The 24,805-nt window shown below is 36.1% G+C and overlaps 2 protein-coding genes across 2 annotated transcripts; one reads left to right on the top strand and one right to left on the bottom strand.

The window, feature by feature from the left end:
- Nucleotides 1-12,865: 12,865 nt before the first annotated feature.
- LOC131149341 (G-type lectin S-receptor-like serine/threonine-protein kinase At4g27290) lies at nt 12,866-23,511 on the top strand. The gene is made up of 7 exons (XM_058099717.1): nt 12,866-14,138; nt 14,280-14,423; nt 21,364-21,557; nt 21,863-22,073; nt 22,645-22,876; nt 22,958-23,108; nt 23,203-23,511. Exons 1-7 carry the CDS (start codon nt 12,866-12,868, stop codon nt 23,509-23,511), a joined length of 2,514 nt encoding a protein of 837 aa, XP_057955700.1.
- LOC131143890 (uncharacterized) lies at nt 14,882-18,355 on the bottom strand. The gene is made up of 5 exons (XM_058092253.1): nt 17,464-18,355; nt 16,686-17,365; nt 16,447-16,583; nt 16,253-16,328; nt 14,882-16,134 (listed from the first exon to the last, which is right to left on the bottom strand). Exons 1-5 carry the CDS (start codon nt 18,300-18,302, stop codon nt 15,029-15,031), a joined length of 2,838 nt encoding a protein of 945 aa, XP_057948236.1. The 5' UTR covers nt 18,303-18,355; the 3' UTR covers nt 14,882-15,028.
- Nucleotides 23,512-24,805: the final 1,294 nt, after the last annotated feature.

Genomic DNA, 24,805 nt, shown 5'->3' with positions numbered 1-24,805 from the left:
GTCTGTGTCGGACACTCCCTCATCATATGTCCTGGCTCCCCGCACCTGTAGCAAACACCTCGCCCGGCACGAAACTCTCCCAGGTGTCTCTTCTCACAAGATGGGCAAACTGGAGATGGTAGCACACCCTGGTAATCGCGATTCCCGATCTCATGTCTCTGGTATCTATAATAGCCACCTCTCTTCCACGAAGCACGACCGACTCCTTGCTGGGAACCGGAAGGTGTGGATCTTTTCTTCTGCTTCTACTCCTCAGCCTCCAACTGATCACCAATTTCTACTATAGTGGCTCGGTCAACCAGCTCAGCGAAGTCCTGCAACTTCAAAATCGATACCTGCTTATAAATTTCTCTCCTCAAGCCCCTTTCAAACTGTCTAACCTTCTTCGCCTCATCTGGAATGATGTACGAGGTGAAGAGAGATAGCTTGATGAATCTCGCCACGTACTGCTGTACTGACAGCTGTCCCTGCTTCAAATTCAGGAACTCCTCAATCTTAGCCTCCCTAGACGAGGCTGGAAAATATCTGTTGAAGAATATTTCCTTAAACCGCTCCCACATCATCTCCACAGGCACAGTCCTCTGCTGCTCTAACAATCTCTCCACCGACCACCATCTCTTGGCCTCTCCAGTCAGCTTATATGTGGCAAATAGTACCCTTTGTTCCTCAGAACACTGCAGCACTACAAATATCTTCTCTAACTCTTGCACCCAATTCTCAGCGATTGCAGGATCCGTCCCCCCTGAGAAAGCTGGAGGATTCATATTTATGAACATCTCTATCGAGCTACCGTGGCCTGTCGATGGACCACCTTGCTCCTTCGAACTTATGGCAATCTCTGCCATCACTTCCTGTGCTACGATGCATAAAACGACATCTGAATCACTACCTGCAACACCTGAGGGTCCAGCACCCTCACTCCCACTAGCATGGGTATTATTGCCACCAAGGTCCATCCTAAAAACAAATAACTTAACTCAAAACCTCCTTTTCTATACGGATCACTCAACTCATATAGTATATTCTCCTAATTAACTTGTCACTTCTAATCTTAATTTAAGGTTCAATCCTGCAACCTAGATACCCAACCTGACGATAGTTTATCATGAATTTCCTGAAATCGTCACCTCAGGAAAATCACACAAACCACCACGGAAGTCCTACATCTAGACTACAAAACTAGACCTTAAATTCCCTTATCCTATACTCTGGTATTATTACTGCTACACGCTAGAGTCTACAGAACCTAGTATCCTAGGCTTTGATACCAAATGTAGCGACCCTAAATTTCTTAACATAAAATGTCACATAATAGATAAAATGATCAACTCGAACCTGTGGGTAACGGGGACACCTGTCAATCACAGCGGAAGCCTAAGCAGCAGTGAATATAAAATCTCAATCATTTAACCACGAAACATAATACCAGAGTTATTTACATTCCCAAAATATTGTATTTACACACAACTTCAAAAGTCAAAACAACACTAGGACCATACAACAAAAATCTCCTGGTCCTAGTTCCACACTTACCCTTCTAGTAGGGAAGCTCCACTCACTCAACGGCAGCCTTGACCCGCCAGTTTCTCTGGGTTTCCTGAAAAGTTAATTAAGGTTGGGGGTGAGACACTTCTCAGTCTGGGAAAATAAACTAAATACAGCTGTGTAACAACATGAATTTTTAAGGCACTTATACGTATACAGTACATTTTATAACTCTGTAAACATTCATTATACCATACTAGATAATCATATAATTTCATATTCGTTAATAAATCATAACATATATAAAACATCTGTTATAACTGTAATACTAAAAATATACTCAGGATGAATAGTTAGTTGATGTCATGTATTACCCCCCATAACGGGTTGTGTAGCCTGAAAACAGGACCCGACAGTGGTTGGCCGACCACTGCCGAGTCAAATATGTCTGTAAGTACGATGAGCCCGCCACACCCTGTTCCGGACTGTCAGGTGGACGTCCACACTCTACTGAAAGCCACATCGACTATCCATCTCCCATCCTCTCATGGGATGGTTAACACTAATCTGAACGTAGATATCTGATCTACATATAGTTATGGTACCGAGCTCCTGAAACTGAACTAAACTAACATCCGGGTTTTAATAACATATAATACATGATATAATAGCGGCCTCGTGCCGATCATTTTCATAAATACGGCCTCGCGCCAAAATCATAAATACGGCCTTGTACTGGAAACATAAATATATACGGCCTCGTGCCGAAATCAATATGGCCTCGTGCCGAAAACATATATATAGCCTTATGCCGAAAAAATATATACGGCCTCGTGCCGAAAACATTTCAGGTATATACATTTTGAATACAAATCAATTATCATATATATATATATATATATATATATATATATATTCGTCAAAATCATCGTAACTTAACACATCTTCTCATAATACCTGAAAACATGTTTTGCTCGTAAAATCTTTCATATCATATTACATTTCACGTAAAATAATATTCATGCCACACATGTGCTGTTAAAAGTTATACTTCATATTCTAAAGTTGTGGTTTTCTGGCATCTCGTACATACGTATATATTTTAATCATCATAGTAGTATTTTCCTAATTATACATTTCATTCATAATAAACAATATAGCATATGCTTTTCTGAAAATAAATTTACTTATAATTAATAATAATTTGCATGGAAAATAACTGTTTTAGTTTATTCCCTTACCTGACTACTGAGAAAGCCCCCAAAATATCCCAGGCTAACCCCCGTAGGATTTCCTGATCAATACCTTGAAATTGAAAATTCCCAATATTAAACCTCAGTATTTTCATGCGTACATCATTTCCTATAACTATCGCAGGACCAAATTAGGCTTAAAAAGCCTTACCTCAACTCAGGGATGATTTCCAACTTCGTTTTCCCAACGATCTGCTTCGGTAAACTCGTAGAGAACTTCACTAGGAGCGTCGTGGTGACTTTGGATTGTCGATCTGACGTATATCTGGCCCAAAAATGATGAGAGAGAGAGAGAGAGAGAGAGAGAGAGAAACCCGAAGAGGAGAGAGAGGGAGAGGAGTTGGCTTCTTTTGTAAGTTAAAAATCAGATTTTTCATATTTATAGAGCAGAGGATTCGTCGACGAGCCACGTCATTCGTCGACGAGTCCTTCACAAATTTCGTCGACGAGACCCTGTATTTGTCGATGAAATTCAGGCTGCCTCAGAACTCCTCTCGGTATTTTCTCGTCGACGAGGCCCTGTATTCGTCGAAAAATCCAGTCAATCTCTTGAAATCGTTTTTATCCCCCAAATGCGATGTCGTCGACGAACACGGAGCGTTCGTCGATGAAGTCTATGACCTCCTTCTGTTTCCGTCTCTATTTCTCTCCCTCTTAATTATTCAAATTCCATTTTATTCGAGTTGTCACAGTAACTCATTTGTCACACACTAGTAATAGCATATTTCATCTTACTGAGCTTTGGCTCATCCTAGTGTTGAATTATTTTTCAAGTGAGCCAGTTGGACAAGCGGACCAAACTCGCAGATAGAGGGACCACAGTATTGTTTTGTCAGAGAGAGTGAGTATATTTTGGGAGTATTTTTGTATAGCCCTCACCAATTGAGGATATTTGGGGAACAATCATTTATGTATATTTTGGGAAACCTGTAAGCACTCTGGTATTGTATATAATTATATATGGATATGTTTATTTGATTTTCGCTTTTCGCTGCTTAGGTTGATGATTGGGTATAATCCAGTGTGGTGTCAGGACATGTTAAATATCATAGTATATATATATAAACCTATTTAAAAAGCAAGACGTTACAGACATCCTATAGGATCTGAAATAAAATTTGTACGTTAGGGGTGAGACTTCTCAGTAAGGTGGAAGATATTGCATCAGTGTGTGACAATACGTATTCAAAATAGTAGAAAGCAGTTAGATATATAGCATATTCTCAATATTGTAATATAGGAGATATATATATATATATTCGACAATAGATAATTAGGCATCGTTGCAAGTGAGAGTTCCCGAGGTTAGGGTAGGGTATATGATCCCTTCGCCCGATACTCAAACATGTGACTTTGCCCATTTTAGTTTAATTTTAAATCATTTATATGCATATTTAGAACACTGTCCAACTTAGATACAGTAATAACAAATGCCAACACTACCCCTTGGCTTCGGGTTATGGGATTTACTATAGTCCGACTGGTACCACCTGGTCCATTAATCCACTAGTGGCCACTCCAAATCCAGCCAACTATCTCTATACCTGCATTGAAAATTATATGTGTGGTCGCACTATATCCAATATGAAGCAACGAAACCGCGCTTAAGCTTTTTAAGGCTCTCTTATAACAGTGAGCTTTTTAGGGCTCTCACATAACAGTAAGCTTTTTCAAGATATGATAGTAACAAGTTGCGGTTTCAAATATCATATATACAATTTATAATAAGCGAATTAACTTGTTTCAAATTCACAAATCACCTGTGCAGTTCCAATATTTTCATAAACTCATTCAATCATATTGTGATATAAATCCACACACTCTCGGTTTAACCCTTTTCACATATAAAGCTCGGTATATAACCGGCACCTGTTTTCCATATTTTCAGATAACAAAATGGAACTCCAGTTCCCATAGTTCATATAAGTATTTAAACAAATTCACATATTCCATTTCATGCCATATGTCACACTCGTTTGGTCAAAATCTGCTATATAGCATATAACTTGATAAATATCATTTAAATGGAAAATAAGGGGTTCAAGCATCTCCTACGTTAAGATTAATACGAATAAAGAAGTTTTGAAAAGTTTGGAGATCATACGCCAAAACCCTTATTTTTTACCAAAATCGTAAAATCGTAAAACCGACATTTCTACCTGGTGAAATTTTGAAAATAAGTAGTCAATACGTGCATATAAACATAAGCTAACTTTTTAGCGTTTTAGTTTTCTAAAAAGACTAATATAAAATAATTCCCTTACCTTTTTCCGAATTTTGAAAGATGAACTATACGGCTCGCAAAACAGCAAATTGAGTTCTGAAAACCTAAAATCCGAAGAACAATACTTTAATACAATCCTATTTACTACAGATCTACCAAACCAAAAATGAACTTAGACCCTTACCTCAATTTTGGGATGAAACTCGGAAGTCCTCAAAACGACGATCCAATCCGCTATAATCGTAGAGGTTTTTCCTTTGATCCACGTAGTAACATTGGATCATGGATTTGAATGACGAACAACGAAGGATCAGAGAGAGAGAGAGAGAGAGAGAGAGAGAGAGAGTTTTGAATTTCTAAACCCTTAAGCAACCAAAAATGATATTTATAGATCCCTTGACCCGGTCAAACTCGTCCACGAATGGTGCCTTCGTCAACGAGCCACACAAGGCTCTTCATCGACGAACCTCTTTCCTTCGTCGATGAACCCTTGTTCGATATTTTTCCTGTCGTTCGGGATTTCTTCGCCGTCGAGGCTCTGAATTTCGGTGACGAACCGCAGAAGGGCCTCGTCGACGCGAACCTTGGTTTTGTTGACGAAGCTTACTAAAATTACCTTTTTTACCTTTTTTTTTTTTTTTTACAGGTTCGGGTCTCTACAGGAGATTTTTCTATAAATCATTTCTATGGCGAGGGGTATAAAGTGGCATATGCGTTGGTTCGACAAAGTGCCATGGGGAGGAATAGTTTGTTTACAAATAGTAGTCAACTTCCTAGAGTTATCAAAAATTTATATAGATTGGATAAGATAGGTATGACTTATATAAAGTATGTTTAGTTGTTTTCCTTTTGGCAGTGATATAAGTTTGTTTTCTTCTTTTGTTTGGTTTGATGCATGGGGTGTGTTTTATTTGATTATTATGTAAGCCCCAAGTGTCATTTTGTTTCCACGGTATTCCTCCGCCATAAATGAAGGTTATTAATAAAATTAAGAAAGGAGGTGCCGCCCACTTTTACTTAAAAAGAAAAAAAAAAAAAAAGATTTCGTTGCCATGCATCAAATGCCATTTCACTTTTTCAAGAAAATTTCGTTTGACCATCCAGTAAGATTTCGTATGCATCAAAATGGGAAAAATTTTCTCAAATAAATTGTTATTTAATATTTTATTAAAAACTAAAATCAAAAATGAAAAAACCTCTTAATAGCATGCATAGGGATTTTGTTTTTTCCTGGCCAAGTCGAACTTTCCACGCTTTTGTGCCAGGTGAAATGTCTCAAACAAATCTCGCTGACCATTAGCGAGATTTAAACAACAAATCTCACTGAACTATCCAACTAGATTTAGTTGTCACGCGTCAAATGCTACTTTTCTTTTTCAAGTAAATTTTACTGAACCATCCAACGAGATTTCGTACGCATCAAAATGAAACAAATTTTCTCAAACAAATTGTTATTTAATATTTTATTAAAAAATAAAATCAAAAATGGAAAAAGCTCTTAATAGCACGCATAATAGGGATTTTGTTTTTTCCTAGCCAAGAAGATCGAACTTTCCATGTCTTTCTGGGTCTTCCATTAGTTCTGGGCCCGAGAGAATGGACCATGCGTTGCAAATTGCAACTGCCATAATTTTTTCTTGAATGGTAGTGACATTGCCGCGCGCGTACGCTGATCCAATGGGTGGTCTCAATAGAAGCGGTCCTCACATTTAAGTCAACACTTCAAGTCTTCAAGAAGCCAGTGCGTGTGATCTTTATTTTTTTGAAAAATTATCATGTTAATAGTTAAGTGTATTAATTATATTCTAGAAATATAGGTGATTTTCAATTAATGGTTTCAATTAATTTTTTTTAATTAATTTGCTTAACTATTAACATGATAATTTTTCAAAAAAATAAATTATCTAAAATGTGATATGACTATTAAGCAGTTTAACTTAATCATTTATGTTTTGATGCATTACTCATGTCACTAATATACTAAATTGACTTAATAAAAATAATAATAGGGTTTGTTTTAGAAAGGATTAAAAAAATAAAAATGATACTAAAATGCTTTTATTTGGCAAAAATTATTTCTAAAATTTTTCATGAAGGTGATATTTATATATATATATATATATATATATATATATATATATGCATGAGAATCCATAAAAATCTTACCAATTTATCATCGTAGGTATTTTATAAGATACCTTTCATCATTGCTGTCTAAAGGTCACATCTCTAATAACAAAAAATTATCTCTATGGGTAATAAAATTGTTGTTTCTTTATCGCAACAACGATTATTTGGCATATGACACCTTATGTAGTGACCCAAAAAATAATAGCATTTTAATAATAAAGAGGAAGAGAAAATAGAAATAAAAACAGAAAGAGATAATATTAAATAATCAAAACTGTAGAAAATTTCCAAACTTCGTCGATGAACACAGGGTTTCATCGACAAAGGTTTTCAGAATTTCATTGACGAATGCAGGGCTTCGTCGACGAGAAAATACCGAGGGACGGTTTAGACTTTTCTGCATTTCGTCGACGAATATAGGGCTTCGTCGATGAAATTACTAAAGATTCGTCGACGAAGTGACATGACTTGTTGACCAATATGGCCCTATAAATAGCTAAAATCGGGATATTTCTCATTTCTTTCGCCGCTCTCTCTCTCCTCTCTCTCTCTCTCTCTCTCTCTCCTACGACTCTCTCTCCCTTCTCTCTTCGTTTCTGGCCCCACTAGTCATTGGATCGATGATTCGAAGCTACCACGATGCTCCTGGCGAAGTTCTCTGTAAGACTGCCGGAGCGGATCGTCAGGAAAACGATGTTGGAGTTCATCCCAAATTCAGGGTAAGACCTTTTAGTCTCCTTTTGACCTTTTGGTAGTTATAATAAATGATGTAAGCAGAAAAATACTGATGTTTAGTTATGAAAAATATCGTTTTCAGGGTAGTTTATAGGAGGCCCTGCGGGTATCGGGCTAGAGTACAGTAGGGGCTTTTCAAAGTTAAGGTAAGGGAAATATGCTATGTTAGGAAATTTCTAAATATTATACAGTATATTTATTTACGAAAATTATGTATTACAGTATGGTGTGGCTTGTGAATATGTATGTAGTATGGGGATATGTTTTACGAATTGTAGTTTCATGATTTTTATGAATTTCAGTACCATGATTTTACGGATTTAAGTACTATGATTATGTGAACTTCAGTACCATGATTTTACGGATTTTAGTACCATGATTATATGAATCTCACTACCATGATCATACGAATTCTAGTATTACGAATATGCAGTTCCATGTTATGATTATTCAGATTTCAGTACGTTATGCAGCATCATGGTTATTATGTTTACTTCAGAATCATGGTAAATTGGTTAGATATGTATAGAAATATATTATATGATATTAGATCCTGTTGGACTTGCAGCTACAGAGCACGGTACTGTTGCTACAGATACTATGTTACTTATGAGTGCAACCACCTATTTAGATAATACGTGATAAAGTCGACCACCTAGATCCTTGAAGAGGTTAGACTCCCCATCCAGATATGGGTTGAGGTGGGCAGGTCGACTAACGGAGTACAGTGATTTATTCTTGGTTGGCCAACCAGGGTAAATCCAGCCTACAAGCCGCACAACCTCGTCATAAGGGGCATGTCATGACACAGATAGCCACAGGGAACAGTTTTAGTTACTATTACATACGTACAGATTTACGGAAACAGGGACCCTACTTATGTACACTAGAACTACTTTGAATGATAACTTATAAAACTGCTATGTTAAACAACATGGGAAGGGGTGATGTATTTTATTATGGTACTCTATTCTTGTATTCAGTTATTCATGTTTATATGAAAACAGATTTCATATATATAGTAGCTCATTTGCCACACACTAGTAATAGCATATTTCTTCTTACTGAGCGTTGGCTCATCTCAGTGTTGAAATATTTTTCAGGTGATCCAAGTAGGCAAGCAGATCAGGCTTGCAAATAGAGGGGCGTCTGTAGTGCCCTGTCAGAGAGTGAGTATCATTTTTGGGAGTGTTTTTATACATCCCAGTATAGTTAAGGGAATTTTTGAAAAACAGTTATATGTGTATATTTTGGGAAAAATGGTTGTACTCTGGTATTGGTTTTGATATTGTATATAATGGTATGGTTATGTTTGTATGATTTCTGCTTCCTGCTGCTTAAGTTAATACTATGGTATCAGAGTATGTTATTTGCTATTATGGAAAAAAAAAAAAAATAGTTTATGAGGCAGGTCGTTACACCTTATATTATTCACTTGACTTGGATAGATTTAGGGAGCAAGTATGAGTTGTTATAGGTTTATATCATAGCGCAATATTTTTCTTATTTGATCAATTGCATGTATTCCTCAGTTGGATTTGGGGCATATTTTGAGTCGAGCAAGTGTGTTTTGAATCGATAAGACTTTTTGCTTTACCCTATCTAATCAAATTGCATGTATTTTTTTAACTAAAATGGACTTAAGGGAAGCATGTGTACTTTATAATTATTATTCACTAATAATAATTATTTTAATAGTTATTGCATACTCATATACACTATATATAATATCATTATTTTGTCAGGTTTACAGATATTTTGGTAATTTTATTAAAATACAGAAGAATACTCGTGTTATTTCAAATATTATAATCGTCAAATATAATCCTATAAATTTTGATAAATAAACCAAATAAAAATAATCTTCAAAAATAGTAATTTTAGGTTTAGATGTAATTTAATTTCTTAGTGATAAAAATATAAAACTTATTAGAGGCTGTAAGTTTTAAACTGGGAATAAGTACACTATGTACTCTAGACCGGTAGACCCATAGGCTCTTTCAATAAAAAAATTTTTTAAAAAAATACAAATGACATCATTTAGAGAGATGCCCCCCAAGGAAAAAACAAAACTAAAACTAAAACTAAAACAAATCCTTGCTTATATTGTTTTCTTAGAGCAGCATCTTATGGACCTCTTCATTTGTTCAAATGTATGGTTTAAAATTTTCATCTCTATTTTTTAAAATAATTGCAAAAAATATCACTTTTTTTTTTTTTTTTTTTTCAATTTTGCGCATAATAAGTTTGAAAACCTTTTAATTGTTTTCTACTTTTTCTATACAAGTATTTGTTGAAAATAAAGTCAGAGTCTTGTAATTTTTTTTTAATGAAATAAGTGGATTGATTAATGGCAATTAAAAAAGAAAGTTTGGAATACTTAACTTATCCATACGAATTAAACCTCTCATTTTACTCGACAACACATCACCTAATGATGACATTAAGATACTAGACATGTACCCGATTTAACCATTCGAAAACATTAAAAATAAAAATAAAAATTAGTCACTGTAGTAAAAGTTGTCAAAGACTGGCATCAACCATATCTAGCTTGAATGAGAAAGTGAGGATCTTAATGATGCCAATTAAGACTTTATTTTCAACAAATACTTGTATAGAACTTTATTATCAACATAATAAGTTGTGAAAGATTGGCATAAACCAAATGAGGCCAATTAAAAACAAAAATTTGGAATATTCATTTTATCCATACGAATTAGACGTCTCATTTTACTCGGTAGTACATCACCTAATGATGAATTAAGACACTAGACATGTACCCTATTTAATCATTTGAAAACATTAAAAATAAAAATAAAAAAAAATAAAAAAAAATTAGTCATTATAGTAAAAGTTGTCAAAGACTGGCATCAACCATATCCAACTTGAATGAGAAAGTGAGGATCTTAATGGCAAAGCTTCTAAAACTTTCGATTTAATGTTCTTACATTACTAAAGAAAATCCTTCACTTGCATGCATGATGCATCTTATCACTCAAGTATAGATAGGCATTCTAGTAAGCTATTCAAATAATGCAATACATATAATGGTTGTGTTCCATTTGTTTGCTAATGTATAATACATTCTAGCAAAAATGGGCCATAATGCACGACCAAAAGTGTGCTAAAGTTTTGCCCGACCAAGATCTACTATTCTCACATTATTTTTTTATTTAATCATGACATGTCCTATACATAGACATGCATCATATGACATTAAGACACTAGACATGTAGCCGATTTAACCATTCCGACAACATTAATAAAAAATAAAAAAAATTAGTCACTGTAGTAAAAGTTGTCAAAGACTATGGCATTAACCATATCCATCTTTGGCCATGTTGAGTATGTTCTCTAACATCTGAACTTCTATGCGCTCCCTCCTTAACAACATAGAATATCGATCCTCTTAATTTCCCAAGAGACAACCAATGACAGACCGCCTTCTGATATTGCCTTGACACATGAGATAACAATACCACATGCCTTGATGTCACGAACTAAGCTTATTCAGGGCATTATGCTTGCCTGTGACCGCTTATCTCGTGTGCTTAGGATGGGTTTCCATCATGTAAATACTAGTATAGGGTTAATTTCTGCTAGTAGAGTCTTTGTATGCCAAATAAGGTAGTATGACTCTTCGGTCACTTTGATGTTTCCTAGTGCCAGGATGATAATTACATAAAAACCTCTTTAGGGGAGGGTGAGTGTTCATTAGTCATTGTAATACTCACTAGCAATTGTCAATGTGCTTAGCCTACTTGCCTCCCTCGCTAAGTACAACATGTCAACGGAGGATTTGTTAATGAATTACATTTACTTTAATGTTTACTGCTTGGTTGCCACGGCTTTCATGAATTGATTATTATTTCCGCTGCTATCTGAATGAATGTTAATGAAAGTACTTTGTGGATGAATGTTGGTAAACGATAGGCTTGCTGGTTAAGCAAGAGTGCTTTAGCTAGCGCCGCACGGCCCTTCACAACGGTGCGAAAAGAGTCAGACCGTGACATTTGGTATCAGAGCCAAGTCAGTGACACTTGGTGAGAGCCCAAGGTTGAGTTGCTACGTGAATTCGATTGCCTTCGTTGTTGGATTTGGGAAGCTTTGGTAAGTGACCATGGCACCAAATACTGCCGAGAGGATCAGCGTGCTAGAAGCACAGGTTGAGGAAACAACCATCACTATGGCCGCGGAGGTGGCCCAGATGAGAGAACTTGTTGATGAAGTGATGGTTGTTTAATTTCTTAGGTTTAGATGTAATTTAATTTCTTAGTGATAAAAATATAAAACTTATTAGAGGCTGTAAGTTTTAAACTGGGAATAAGTACACTATGTACTCTAGACCGGTAGACCCATAGGCTCTTTCAACAAAGAATTAAAAAACATACAAATGACATCATTTAGAGAGATGCCCCCCAAAAAAAAAGAAAAAAACTAAAACTAACTAAAACTAAAACAAATCCTTGCTTATATTTTTTCTTAGAGCAGCATCTTATGGGCCTCTTCATTTGTTCAAATGTATGGTTTAAAATTTTCATTTCTAGTTTTCCAAATTATTGCAAAAAATATCACCTTATTTTTTTTTTCAATTTTTCTACATTTATACATAATAAGTTTGAAAACCTTTTAATTGTTTTCCACTTTTTCTATACAAGTACTTGTTGAATATGGGAGCGAGGATATTATAATGGCAAAGAGTGTCCATTTACGACCACATGATATCTCAACTTCTATGCGCTCCTTTAAAAACATAGAATGTCAATTGTTCAAATCCTACAGGACAACTCATGACTAGGCGAAACTTGGTGTCGTCTTGTTGCAGCATGTTCAATGATTTTTTTAACCATGCATGGGACATGAGCATCCTTATTTGGAGAGTAGATGCGGTATTAATTAATTAGCTGCATTAGTGCCATTAATCAATCCATTGAAAATGATTTATTGCCATATTTTGCAAATTCCTATCAAACGAGTCTTCTTTGAATTATCTAGGAATTAAAAAATGTATTTTGAGAAAGGCATGAGGACGTTAATGGCAAAGCTTCTCACACTTCTGATCTGGTGTTCTTACGTGGTTTCCATCTCAAGGGTACTCTCCGCTGCAGCTGACATACTCATAACGGCAAATCAATCCCTTAGAGATGGTGCAACCATAGTTTCAGCTGGGGGAAACTTTGAAATGGGATTTTTCAGCCCTATCAATTCGAATAACCGATTCTTCGGAATATGGTACAAGAACATTCCAGTTGACGCTGTTGTATGGGTAGCCAACAGAGATACGTCGCTCACAGATTCATCTGGAGCTCTGAAGATGACTGTCCATGGAATTCTAGCCATTTTCAATCGCACCGACCACAAAATATGGTCTTCGAATGCATCAAGACCAGCATATGATCCAGTTGCTCAGCTTATGGACTCGGGAAATCTAGTTGTGAGGAATAGAAATGAAAGTAACCCTGAAGACTACCTTTGGCAAAGTTTTGACTATCCATGTCATGTCATTCTGCCAGACATGAAGCTCGGGCGGAACATAATCACAGGACATGATTGGTATCTTACATCGTGGAAGAGCAGTGACGATCCATCTCCGGGTGATTATACATATCGCTTTGATCCTAATGGGTTTCCGCAGGAGTTTCTGAGGAGTAATTCAGTTGTACAGTTTCGTTCAGGGCCGTGGAATGGTGTGAGCTTTAGTGGCTTTCCACTACAAAAACCAAATCCAGTCATTAAATATGGCTTTGTTTTCAATAAGAAGGAGATGTATTACTCCTATGAGATTCTTAACAACACATTTGTTTCAAAGTTGGCCTTAACTCCAAATGGAATGATTCAGCGGTTCATATGGGCTAATTTAACCCGTGGTTGGAATGCTTATGGGAATAGGGATATCTGTGACACGTATGGATTATGTGGTGCTTATGCTACTTGTGATATTAACAATTTGCCAGTGTGCATGTGTTTGAAAGGGTTTGTGCCAAAATACCCAAAACATTGGAACACAGCAGATTGGTCAGGTGGGTGTGTTCGAAGGACCCCGCTCAGTTGCCAAAACAGAGATGGGTTTTTTAAGCATTCTGGTGTGAAGGTGCCAGACACACGCAGTTCCTGGTTTAATGAGAGCATGAACCTTGAGGAATGTAAGAGTTTGTGCCTAAAGAACTGCTCGTGTACAGCTTACACGAATACAGACATCAGACAAGGAGGGAGCGGATGCTTGCTCTGGTTTGGGGAACTGATTGATATGAAAGAGTTTCCTGAAACTGGGCAAGACGTTCACATAAGGGTGGCCCCATCAGAATTAGGTACGCTTCACGTGAAATTAACTTCAAGAACTTTATGCATTTCACAAAAGTTTGTCTATCTATTACATAAGCAAGTCTTGAACTCCTAATTTTTTTTATTGCTTTTGATTTGACCAAGTATAGAATCTGTAGATCCAGCAGAAAAGACGGAGACTAAGGCAAGGTCCAATGTCAAAAAACGAATGAGGATCACAGTGATTAGCTCTGTGCTAATTACAGCAACTCTGCTCCTTGCCATAGCCCTGATCTTGTATGTCAAGAAAAGAAAGAAGCAAATTAGACAAGGTAACTCATTGGATTTCATTACAAGGGCTGTTTTTGAGAGAGAGAGACCACTCATATATCGTGAATGGTGATATATGGGTATTCTGTGTATCAGTAGTTAGTATCATGGTTCGAAATCGCGGTCGCGGGTAACGTCGCGAAACGGTCGCGGGTGTCGCGGGTCGCGGGAGACGCGGGTGTTACGTAACGGGAAGCGGGCGTAACGGTCGTGAATTTTTTTCACGCATGCACAACCATGCGAAAATTAAAAAATAAGCATGAAATCCATTAATACATGATTTTTAATGAATTTTGAAGGCTTTCATTCAACCTACAAATGCTTTTTAATAGGCATTATGATTTTTATATTAATTTTAGTGCGCTGTTTACAAAAAAAAGCATATTTTTTTATAGTTTACATTACTTTAATGAGTAAAAAGATGTAGAAATGTAAGAATCAATTAATTTAAGTCATAAAGTTACTAAAAATGAATCAATACTCAATAGACTTAATACTCAATATACACATTACACATACATGAATTTAAAAAGTGATTAATATCAAATATCAATAAATAATTGAAAATACATGAATACAATATTACAAATTTATAATATAACACATGTCACCACCAAAAAGAATGACGTGGAGGGTCTTCATAATTTGCATCTGTATCTTGAGATTGGGATGGGAAATTATCTCCCCATCCTTGTGGAAATACATAGTTGAATGAACCCAAGTTTGCATCATTTTGTTGTTGCTCTTGAAAATGTACTGGTGATGAAAATTCTCCTGAATAATGTCTATAAGTTGGGGCAGGGGCTGGCTCTGGGTAGTGTGTAGAAGAAGACTCACTAGATCCTGAGATTCCTAATCCACTGGGATAAAAATGTGAGTCACGAGATGCATAATGTGGATATGCTGGATGAGATCCAAATGATTGTGATGATGAACCATCTAAACCAAAGTCGCCAAAACTACGAACCACACCATATGAATCTTCAGTAGAATCGCTAGGGTCACCACGAGCACTCCTCCTTCTCCTGGGTTGTGAAGATTGGTTCCCTGGAGGAATACCCAAGTCATAATTTTCAGGTATGTCATGTAATCCATAAGGATCAGAAGGATATATATCCCTTCCAAATGATGTCCCTGTATCATATCCATAATTATATTCTACACCGCCGCCTCCACCACCACCACTGCCACCCCCCCCAACCCCAGCTCCAGCACCACTATTACCATCATCATCACTTGGTGGGCTCAAACCAAGATTGTCATCACTTTGTGTACGTTCAGGGCTTGAACCTGAATCATCATGCGCGTTTATTGGTGGTTGATCACCTCCTTCTGTAGTACCACCAACCTCTTCATTTAACCAATTTGAATTGTCCTGACCATCGAGTAGTGGTGTCTCTCTCTCCTCTAACCATTGACTTAAAGGATCATCTTCTTCGAAAATGTAGTCCAAATTGATAGGATTGAAACCCTCTTCAATTTCTCGTTGGCTTCTTCTCATTGTACGTCTTAACTTTAACCTCATGTTGTAATGTACGAAAACAAGTTTTTGTAGTCTCATATACTTTAATCTATTTCTTGTTTTCGTATGGATGAGGCTAAAGGTGCTCCAATTACGCTCACAGTTCGAAGCTGATGTGGTCTGGCTAAGAACTCTAATTGCTATTCTTTGGAGCTCAGGAGCACACAAGCCATAATGAATCCACCATTCAGCTGCATGAATAATTAAAAAGAGTTTTATGTTAGTATAGCGTATTTCAAAAGTCAAATTTGAACACAAAGAGAGAAAATAGAGTAATTTTCCATTATTTAGCTATATAGCCATATTTACCAGGATTTGTTTGTTTCACTGCCCTTTGAGCCAACGGGGTTCCAAAAGTCTCCTGCCTATCTCGATATAGCAACAACTAAAAAATGATGATTGTGAAATATAATTAATTAATTAGATGTATTAATAATTATTCTTGAAAGTATTACAGAATACTAGAACAATTCATTATTCAATTTAATGGAACAAATACTTACTTGATTAATAGCCCGAATTTGAGTATCTATATCGGGTACCAACTTGGTTATCACTTTTTTAACTCCATCCATGACTTCTCTAGCAACTTCAGGAGAGGGTGGGGCACCATAAAGAAATTGTGGGTTCAAAAAATACCCTACAATTAAATTTAGAAACATATTAATCAATAGTTTTCTAATGCAACTATGCATAATTTAAAAGTTAAAATAATAAGAAATTGTATTTGATTTACACTTACCAGCAGCGTGCAAATCTTGGTGCAACTGAAAACTCCACCGGTTGTCAATAATTTTCCAATAGTCTTTGTAAAACCGGCAATCTTTTTGAATGGCCAACTTCGCCCTATCAATTGCCTCGTATATGAAGCCCATGGTTGGTTTTTCATCACCATCAACCAATTTAAGAACTTTCACCAAGGGTTCTTGCACTTTAATTATATCAGAGGCCTTTTGCCAAAACTCTTTGCCTAAGATAATTTTCTTTGAATCATATGCTGGGCCTGATTTTGCCATTCCAAACCTTGAGTTTTTCCAAGCATCAGATGTAAACATTTCCCTTAGTGCTTGTTTATGCCTGACAATAGTCTCCAAAGCAATGAAATTTGTGGCAAATCGAGTGATGGCAGGGCGAAGTAACTCTCTATTATTTGTGAATTTCTTCATGAAATTCACTGTCCATGTGTGGTTGTAAATAAATGAGGTTATTGTTCTTGCATCTTCTAAGACCTTCTTCACGTTACTTTTCTTACCAATATCTTCAAGAATAAGGTCTATGCAATGAGCTGCACATGCTGTCCAATAGAGATTGGGCCTCTTCTGCATTAATAATTTTCCTCCTGCCTTCATTGCAGCTTCATTATCAGTCACTACTTGGACAACATTCTCCTCTCCAATTTCTTCAACCACCTCATCCATTAATCTGAAATGAAATTATATATTCAATAATTACTACTATTTAATTAAAAACATGCAAGTCCATAATACTATTTGTATATACAATTAAAATTAGAAAATTACCTGAAATAATATTCAGCTGTTCTGCTTGGCACATCAGAGGCATCAACTGATTTATGAAACACGGTGCCTCTATCACAATAAACTAAAAAGTTTATAATGTGTTTTCTAGTTGGTCCTGACCAACCATCACACATAAGTGTTACACCTCTTTCCTTCCAAATTCCAGCAAAAGAAGCTATATAATTTTTCATTTCTTGATACTCTTGCTCCAAATAAATTTCAGATATCTCATAGGGTGATGGACCCTTCACCCCCTTTCCAACCTCTGCAGCAATATCAAGCATAGGCTGCATAAATGGAGAGTCAGCTACATTCGCTGGAATCCGATTATAAATTAGGAATTTTCCAACCGCTTTTCCTAATTTACTTCTTAAACCTTTCAGTAACTTTGTGTTGAGTTTTGGTTGTTTCGCACTCTTGCTTCTTTCTAAAATAGGATCCATTGCCTTTAGTCTAGCTTCAGGGGCATCAGGATTGATCCATTGTCGTCCACTACCTCCAACTTCTCGACCACTATAAGATCGAGCTCCTGCTCTATTGAAACCACTGGTAGCACCACTGCCAGAGCCACCTCCCTCTTCATAAATATTACCCCTTCCAGTTGTTCTTGCTCGAAATCTTTGTCTATCTTCCCATTGTTGTTGTGATCGCATGCTTTCTTGTCGAGCAAATCTCATACTTTCTTCTTCCAAGTCTTCTTCATCGCTCAAATTCTCAAAATCTCCTCTAATTTGGGCTTCTGCTTCTTCTTGCCTTTTTTGTTTATCTCTTTTCTTCTCAGCATACTGTTGTAGATGTTTCATCATTTGTTCTCTTACTTGTGTGGTCACATTGAGCATCCAGCTACTTGACCCTTTTTATGTGCCAAGTGTTGTTTCAAGCGTGTAATGCCCCCTTTGATTATCTTCCCACATAATTTACACATAATAACATGTCTATTACCGTCTACCGCAGTACCAAAATGCCATCCAATATCTTCACTAGGTAAGTTTTCATTTCCTCTATCACGTGACATATTGATAGACTTAATTTGATGATCTCTACACAAAATATAAAGAAAATACAAAGTTACAACTTACAACCTTCCTACAATGACAGGAATAATATAATTAGTAATTTAGTAAATATTAAATAATAAGTACTAAATAGTCCTAATTTTAAATACTTATTACGTAAAAATAAGTATAATATTTGATTAAAAATAATAAGTAATGTTTATTATTTTTATATTTAAATAAACAAAATTATAAAATATTAGATATTTTATTACAAAAAAAATATATTCCTTTATCTTTAAAAAGATATTTTCATTATTTTTTATAGCTTGATTTTATTTTCATTTATAACTATAAGAAATTAACAGGTGAAAAAGATTTTTACTCTATTTTCATATACATCATAGCATCACAAATAGAGATCCATACATTACAAATTGACTATTTAATTTTTTAAACATTTTCTCAGTATATGGATTAAAATTAAAATTTTCTACAAATTCTAGTAGTAATTAGTAAAAATCAAATTTATTAATGTATTAACTATTAGATTAATTTTTTTTTATTAAGTTATTAATTTTTACTTTATTTGATAACTAAAAACAAAAAATAGATGTAAACATTTATTTTACCTAATTTTAAATTTAAGGTCAAAATAATGTTTTAAAACTTAAAAAATATTAATAAATAGGGTCAACCTACTCAAGAAATGGCAAGTAGATACACATGTAACATAAAATGGGTGACAGATGTTATTTAATTTTTTTTTCTTTTATAATATGAATATTATTTAATATTTTTTCAATAGATGGGAGTGAATATGATATCTTCTTTATCAAAATGACCACTTTATCCAGCTGACATAAATAGTATGTTAGCCAATTGGTGCCATGAATTAATTTTATTTCTATAAGTTTGGCAAATCCTAAGACTAAATATTATAATAATTGTGCAGAGTATTCCTTGGAATTCTTTAAGAATGGTGAAAAATAGAGCTCAATTAAGCCTAGATAATATAAAATGCCATCACATGGATGTCTTGTGTACATACATTATTTTAATGCTTTGTTTAGATGGTGAATGCAGTAGTGGATTATTGATATTCAAATATTATTATAAAAAAGGCTTCAATTATTATTGGTAAATATTAATTATTTACTAACCTTAAAAAATATTAATTATATAATATTAATAATTGCTTGCTATGTCATGGAATTAATTTTCATAATTATCTTTTAAAAAATATAATACAATTAAAATATTTATAAATTAAGAAAATTTTATTTTACATAATTATTAATGATTTCTAATTTTTTACTCTATTAAATTACTTTTTTTTAATTCAATTTAACAAACCTATTTTACAACAAAATATAATTTTAAAAAATAAACAGAATGAAAGGAATGAAAAGGGCTGTGGCCTGTGGTGCAACAAAATATAATTTAAAAAACAAAAAAAACATAATGAAAAGTGCTGTGGGTGTTAGAGTGTCTCATACGCTGAGGCCTGTAGTCGAGTCAGACCGAGAGAGAGGAGGGATTCGAGGGAACTCAGAGGAGCCTCGAACAGTCGAAGGAGCGAAGCAAAAGCAGCGAGCCAGAGATGACTCCAAGCTCCGAGTCTCCGAAGCTGAAATCGAGAGGCTGGCTGGTGCGACTGCGACGACTGGCGGAGGAAGGTGCCGACTGCGATGACTGGCGGAGCTGCTGCAGACCTTTTTCCGTCGCCGGTGACTCGCCAAGTTGCTGGAACTGGAAGCCTGGAACTGCAAGTCTGCAATTCTGAGTAGATCTGCTCGGTAGCCTCGAAGCCTTCTTATTGCCGAAGGCCAACAAATTTTCAAGGTCAGTTTGTAACTTTCCTTTTTAGCCTTTGAATGGCAGATGGGTGTGGGGACTGGGGAGAGGGGGAAAGCAGCGTTGCTGCCTGCTGCCCGTCAGCGAATATGCTACCTGTCGGCCATGTAACGGTCCGTAACGGACGTTACGACATGTAACGTTGGAGTATCGGCCGTTACGTGCCGTTACGCCTCCGTAACGGCCGTTACGGCCGTGAATTTTTTCCGAACCGCGATATCGGCCCGTATCGGTTTCGGGCCCTCTGATTTCCGTTACGTATCGGCCGTTACGCTACGTAACGGCCGTTATTTAAAACCATGGTTAGTATAGACTACTGCAGTTAGAAAATTCGCTCTTACGACTTCAAAAGAAAAATTCAGCCTCTATTTGTTTGTACAGAAGCTAGTATCCTGGAAATTTCAATTTTGTGAAATTTGAAGCTTTTGCTTTTGCGAGAAACTATTTGTGTAGATTATTGGTGTCTTTAAAATCTCAATTCCAAATCCATTGGTATTCGGGACCCTTAATTCCAACCGCGAGCCTATTCTACAGATGGGAATTCTCCCCTGGCATTAAGAATTCAGAGGAACTGTACAAGGCTTCTAATTCCTATTGGGAATCTCTATGTCGCTACCAAATTGACATAACCTTACTCTCATTCAGCAAGCTTATACCCGGTTTGAAATGGACTACAGCTGCCTAGCCAAAAAGAAAGATAAATGAATGAATGAACAGAAAAGAACATTGATTGTCATTTATAGTTGTCAGCAATCTGGTTTCAAGTGAATTTCATAAGCTTTTTATTTGTGTTCGTAGTCAAACTCTTGTCTGCACCATGGTGCCCCGCCCTTTTCTTACTATCAATATGTTCTAAGCTAGTTTGTAATTTGGTTTAACTCCAGGAAATAAGAGACGGAGACAAAAAAATATGCATGTGTAGAATTTTAGACTAGAAATATTCTAGCCTTGAATTTTTATTTGTAAACCTTTACATAATGGCACTTGTGACGTGCTTGCATGTGAAGAAAGCTTGTCACCATAATAAAACTTCTGAAGGCAAATTAAGCATTACTTGCTATTCCTAATCATCTCCAATCCTACTTTGCAGGAACAACGAGACATGGTCCTGGAAGAAATAATGAAAGCCCAAATGAAGACCTTGAGTTGCCTTTATTTGATCTAGCTGTATTAGCTACTGCCACCAACAACTTTTCTGCGGACAACAAACTTGGAGAGGGTGGTTTTGGACCTGTTTATAAGGTAGCATAATCAATAAATTAGGATGCAGCCGTTTGTGATAATCTTACCTATGTGAATGGTGCCAAATCTTGTGTTGGATGACCAATATTTGTTCCATATCACTGCATTTTTCTTCTACTATTTTTCCCCAACAACAGGAGCCAAGCAACTTGGTGAAATTTTATAAAATACTGAGTGAAGATTTTAATAAGTAACACCGACATATTGTAGCACGATATATATATATATAAATAAAATTAATGAAAGATGCAGCACATGTCTTCCGGTGGCAGATTTTTTTAACTATTTGCTGTGATAATTTTCAGGGTATGTTGAAAGAGGGACAAGAAGTAGCTGTGAAGAGGCTTTCAAGGAATTCTAGACAAGGACTTCATGAGTTCAAGAATGAAGTTAAACTCATTGTTAGGCTTCAGCACCGAAATCTTGTGAAGCTCCATGGCTGTTGTATTCACAAGGAAGAAAGGATGTTAGTCTATGAATATATGCCAAACAAAAGCCTGGACTACTTTCTCTTTGGTGACACTCTTAAACCTTGATAGATTGATAGAGTTTACTTTTGAACAGTACTTTCAAGGTCACAGAGAACAAGATTAAGTGGTGGTAGATGTGGATAGTTGGCTTTTAGTGGCTATATCTTATTATATTGCTACAAATATGGCAACAGTAAGTGTATGTTTGGATAAGAGATTTTACTTGAAAAAAAGAAAGGAAAATAAGGAGAAAACTCATTTTCCCGTATAATTTTATTTTCTATTAAATATTATAAAAAAGAAAAGTTTATTTTAATATGAATAAAAATTAAGAAAAATTAAACATTAATGATGTGTAAAATTGAAATTTTATCTATGAATATAGTATTTTTTTTAATCTTTTTTCTCACATTCGGTGATAACCAAACATGAAAATATTGATTCCTTATATTTTTCTTTCTTTTCTTCAAGATTTTCGAAGTTCCAAACCCAACCCAAGACTTGCTCTCATGGGACATCCATGATCTTGTAGGTTAAAATATTATTTTATATTTGTCAATTTCCCAGTTTCTAGCATGACGGAAATTTACTTGAATGAAAATACTGGACAGATGAAGGTCGAAGCATGTTGCTCGATTGGCCTAAGCGCTTCCACATTATCAGCGGAGTTGCTCGCGGACTACTTTATCTTCATCAAGATTCCAGACTAAGGATAATCCATCGAGATCTGAAAGCCGATAATGTTTTGCTAGATTATGAATTGAACCCAAAAATTTCGGACTTTGGCATGGCTAGATGTTTTGGAGAAGCAGAAAATACAGCCAATACAAATAGAGTGGTCGGAACATAGTAGGTATTTTTTAAAAATGGTATAAATAATCTCATACTGTTGGTCCTAACTTTGATTCCATATCTGCTGGTCACCTGCAGTGGCTACATGTCCCCAGAGTATGCAAGTGAAGGACGCTACTCGGTGAAATCTGATGTATACAGCTTTGGTGTTTTGGTGCTAGAGATAGTGAGTGGAAAGAGAAACAGAGGATTTTGTCATCCTGGTCACTGCCATAGCCTGCTTGGGCACGTAGGTGTCATTCAGAAATTTTTCTTCACGTCGAAACTGCGAAAACAAAGAAGGTAATATAGGAGTACTGATAACATCGTTTCAAATTGTTTAGGCATGGACACTCTTCATGGAAGAAAGGTCGTTAGAGCTTATTGATGTCTCGGTAGGGGATTCCTATAGCATTGTTGAAGTGTTACGTTCGATCCATGTCGGTCTTTTATGTGTACAACAGTGTCCGGAAGATAGGCCAAGCATGTCTTCCGTGGTTCTGATGTTTAGTGGTGATGGTGCACTGCCTCGTCCAAAACAGCCAGGTTTTTTCACCAAAAGAAACAGGCTTGAAGCTGATACTTCTTCGAGCAAGCATGAACAAAGTAGTTCAACCAATGAACTCAGCATTACTTTATCAGGGGCTCGATAGAAGGCATTATGCTTATATTGCAGCATGCCGTAAAACCAGTGAAATATATTATTTGGGAACAGTTTCAGGGCTTTTTATCATCTTTGAATGGGTTCATGTATATGTTGAGATATTAGCTAATATGAGCAGTTCTCTATTTTTGCTAGACCATTTTTATATACCGTGTCTTCTGGTCAGTTTAAGATTGGTTTTGAATACAATAATTTCATATGTATGTGTAGATACATAATTTCATTTCTATCAGTAGGTTCAGGGACACACAAATTTATGAATTTGTTAAAAAATATATACATATATATATATATATGAACTTGTTAAAAAATATATACATATATATATATATATATATATGGATACATATGTTAGATAATATATATTTAGTTAGGATCATTTTAGTCTTTGTATATTTATTAGGGTTAGGCTTATTGTATTAGGTTTAAATTGTATTCTATGTTTGAGTAATCTGCAAGTGGGCCTTTCTCTCTCTCTCTCTCCCTTGCATTGGATTATGAACTCTAACATGGTATCAGAGCCTTCTCAGCAAGGCTGATTCAAGCACATACTGCACTCTCGGTTGTTCAGTTTTTCTCGCTGGTTCGTTTCCAGCAGGTTCATTTCCGGCGGGCACATATCTCAGTTGGTCGGTGTTCTTGCTCGTGGCGACAACTGTTGCCAACGCCGAACTCCCTTCCTGCACTGTCTCTGAATCTCTGCACCGAACTCCCTCCCTACACCGTCGGTCGGAGTTCTTCTTTCTTCGTGGCGACGACTGTTGCAGACGCCGAACTCCCTCCCTGCACTGACTCTGCACCTTTTCTGACTGCACGACACCGTTTCTGCAACTCCGGCACCATAACGCCAGAGTTGCAACACGACACCGATTTCAATCCTCTGTAACGCTGGCATCATTTCTGCAACTCAGGCACCGACCCTCTGCTCCTCTCCCTACACACGCCGCTACACTCTTGCAACGCTGCCATCGTCTCTGCAACACTGGCACCGTCACTCAGCGGCTCCCGTATCCAAGGTTTTCTCTCATTCTCATTGATACACGTAGATAATTATTTTCCTCTGCAACATCCTGGTTTTATTTGTTATATTTGTTGATTGAATTTCTACTATTAATGACTTTCTGCAAGCTATTAGTGCTAAATTGAATAAAAAAAATTATTCATAATGGGCATATATTATGAAAAAATTTTTGATTAGAAAAAATTTGTGGGATATGTTGTTGGCAATGTGTCTATCCCCTCTAATTGCAAGAAAGAAAATTATGTTGCCCCCAGGGCTAAGC

Source organism: Malania oleifera, chromosome 1 (genome assembly GCF_029873635.1).
Source record: "Malania oleifera isolate guangnan ecotype guangnan chromosome 1, ASM2987363v1, whole genome shotgun sequence".
In the NCBI taxonomy this organism is placed as follows: domain Eukaryota; kingdom Viridiplantae; phylum Streptophyta; class Magnoliopsida; order Santalales; family Ximeniaceae; genus Malania; species Malania oleifera.
The sequence above is the reverse complement of the archived record's forward strand: the minus strand, read 5'-3'. Positions and strand labels throughout refer to the sequence as shown.

Excerpts from the sequence above, each read along its gene's own strand:
- LOC131143890 (XM_058092253.1), bottom strand. The coding sequence starts at position 18,302 with ATGCTCAATGTGACCACACAAGTAAGAGAACAAATGATGAAACATCTA. Across the intron at positions 16,329-16,446 it reads AAATTCGGGCTATTAATCAA|TTGTTGCTATATCGAGATAG; the intron begins GTAAGTATTTGT and ends ATCATTTTTTAG. Across the intron at positions 16,135-16,252 it reads AGTGAAACAAACAAATCCTG|CTGAATGGTGGATTCATTAT; the intron begins GTAAATATGGCT and ends TTATTCATGCAG.
- LOC131149341 (XM_058099717.1), top strand. The coding sequence starts at position 12,866 with ATGGCAAAGCTTCTCACACTTCTGATCTGGTGTTCTTACGTGGTTTCC. Across the intron at positions 14,139-14,279 it reads GGTGGCCCCATCAGAATTAG|AAAAGACGGAGACTAAGGCA; the intron begins GTACGCTTCACG and ends TAGATCCAGCAG. Across the intron at positions 14,424-21,363 it reads AAAGAAGCAAATTAGACAAG|CATTACTTGCTATTCCTAAT; the intron begins GTAACTCATTGG and ends AGGCAAATTAAG.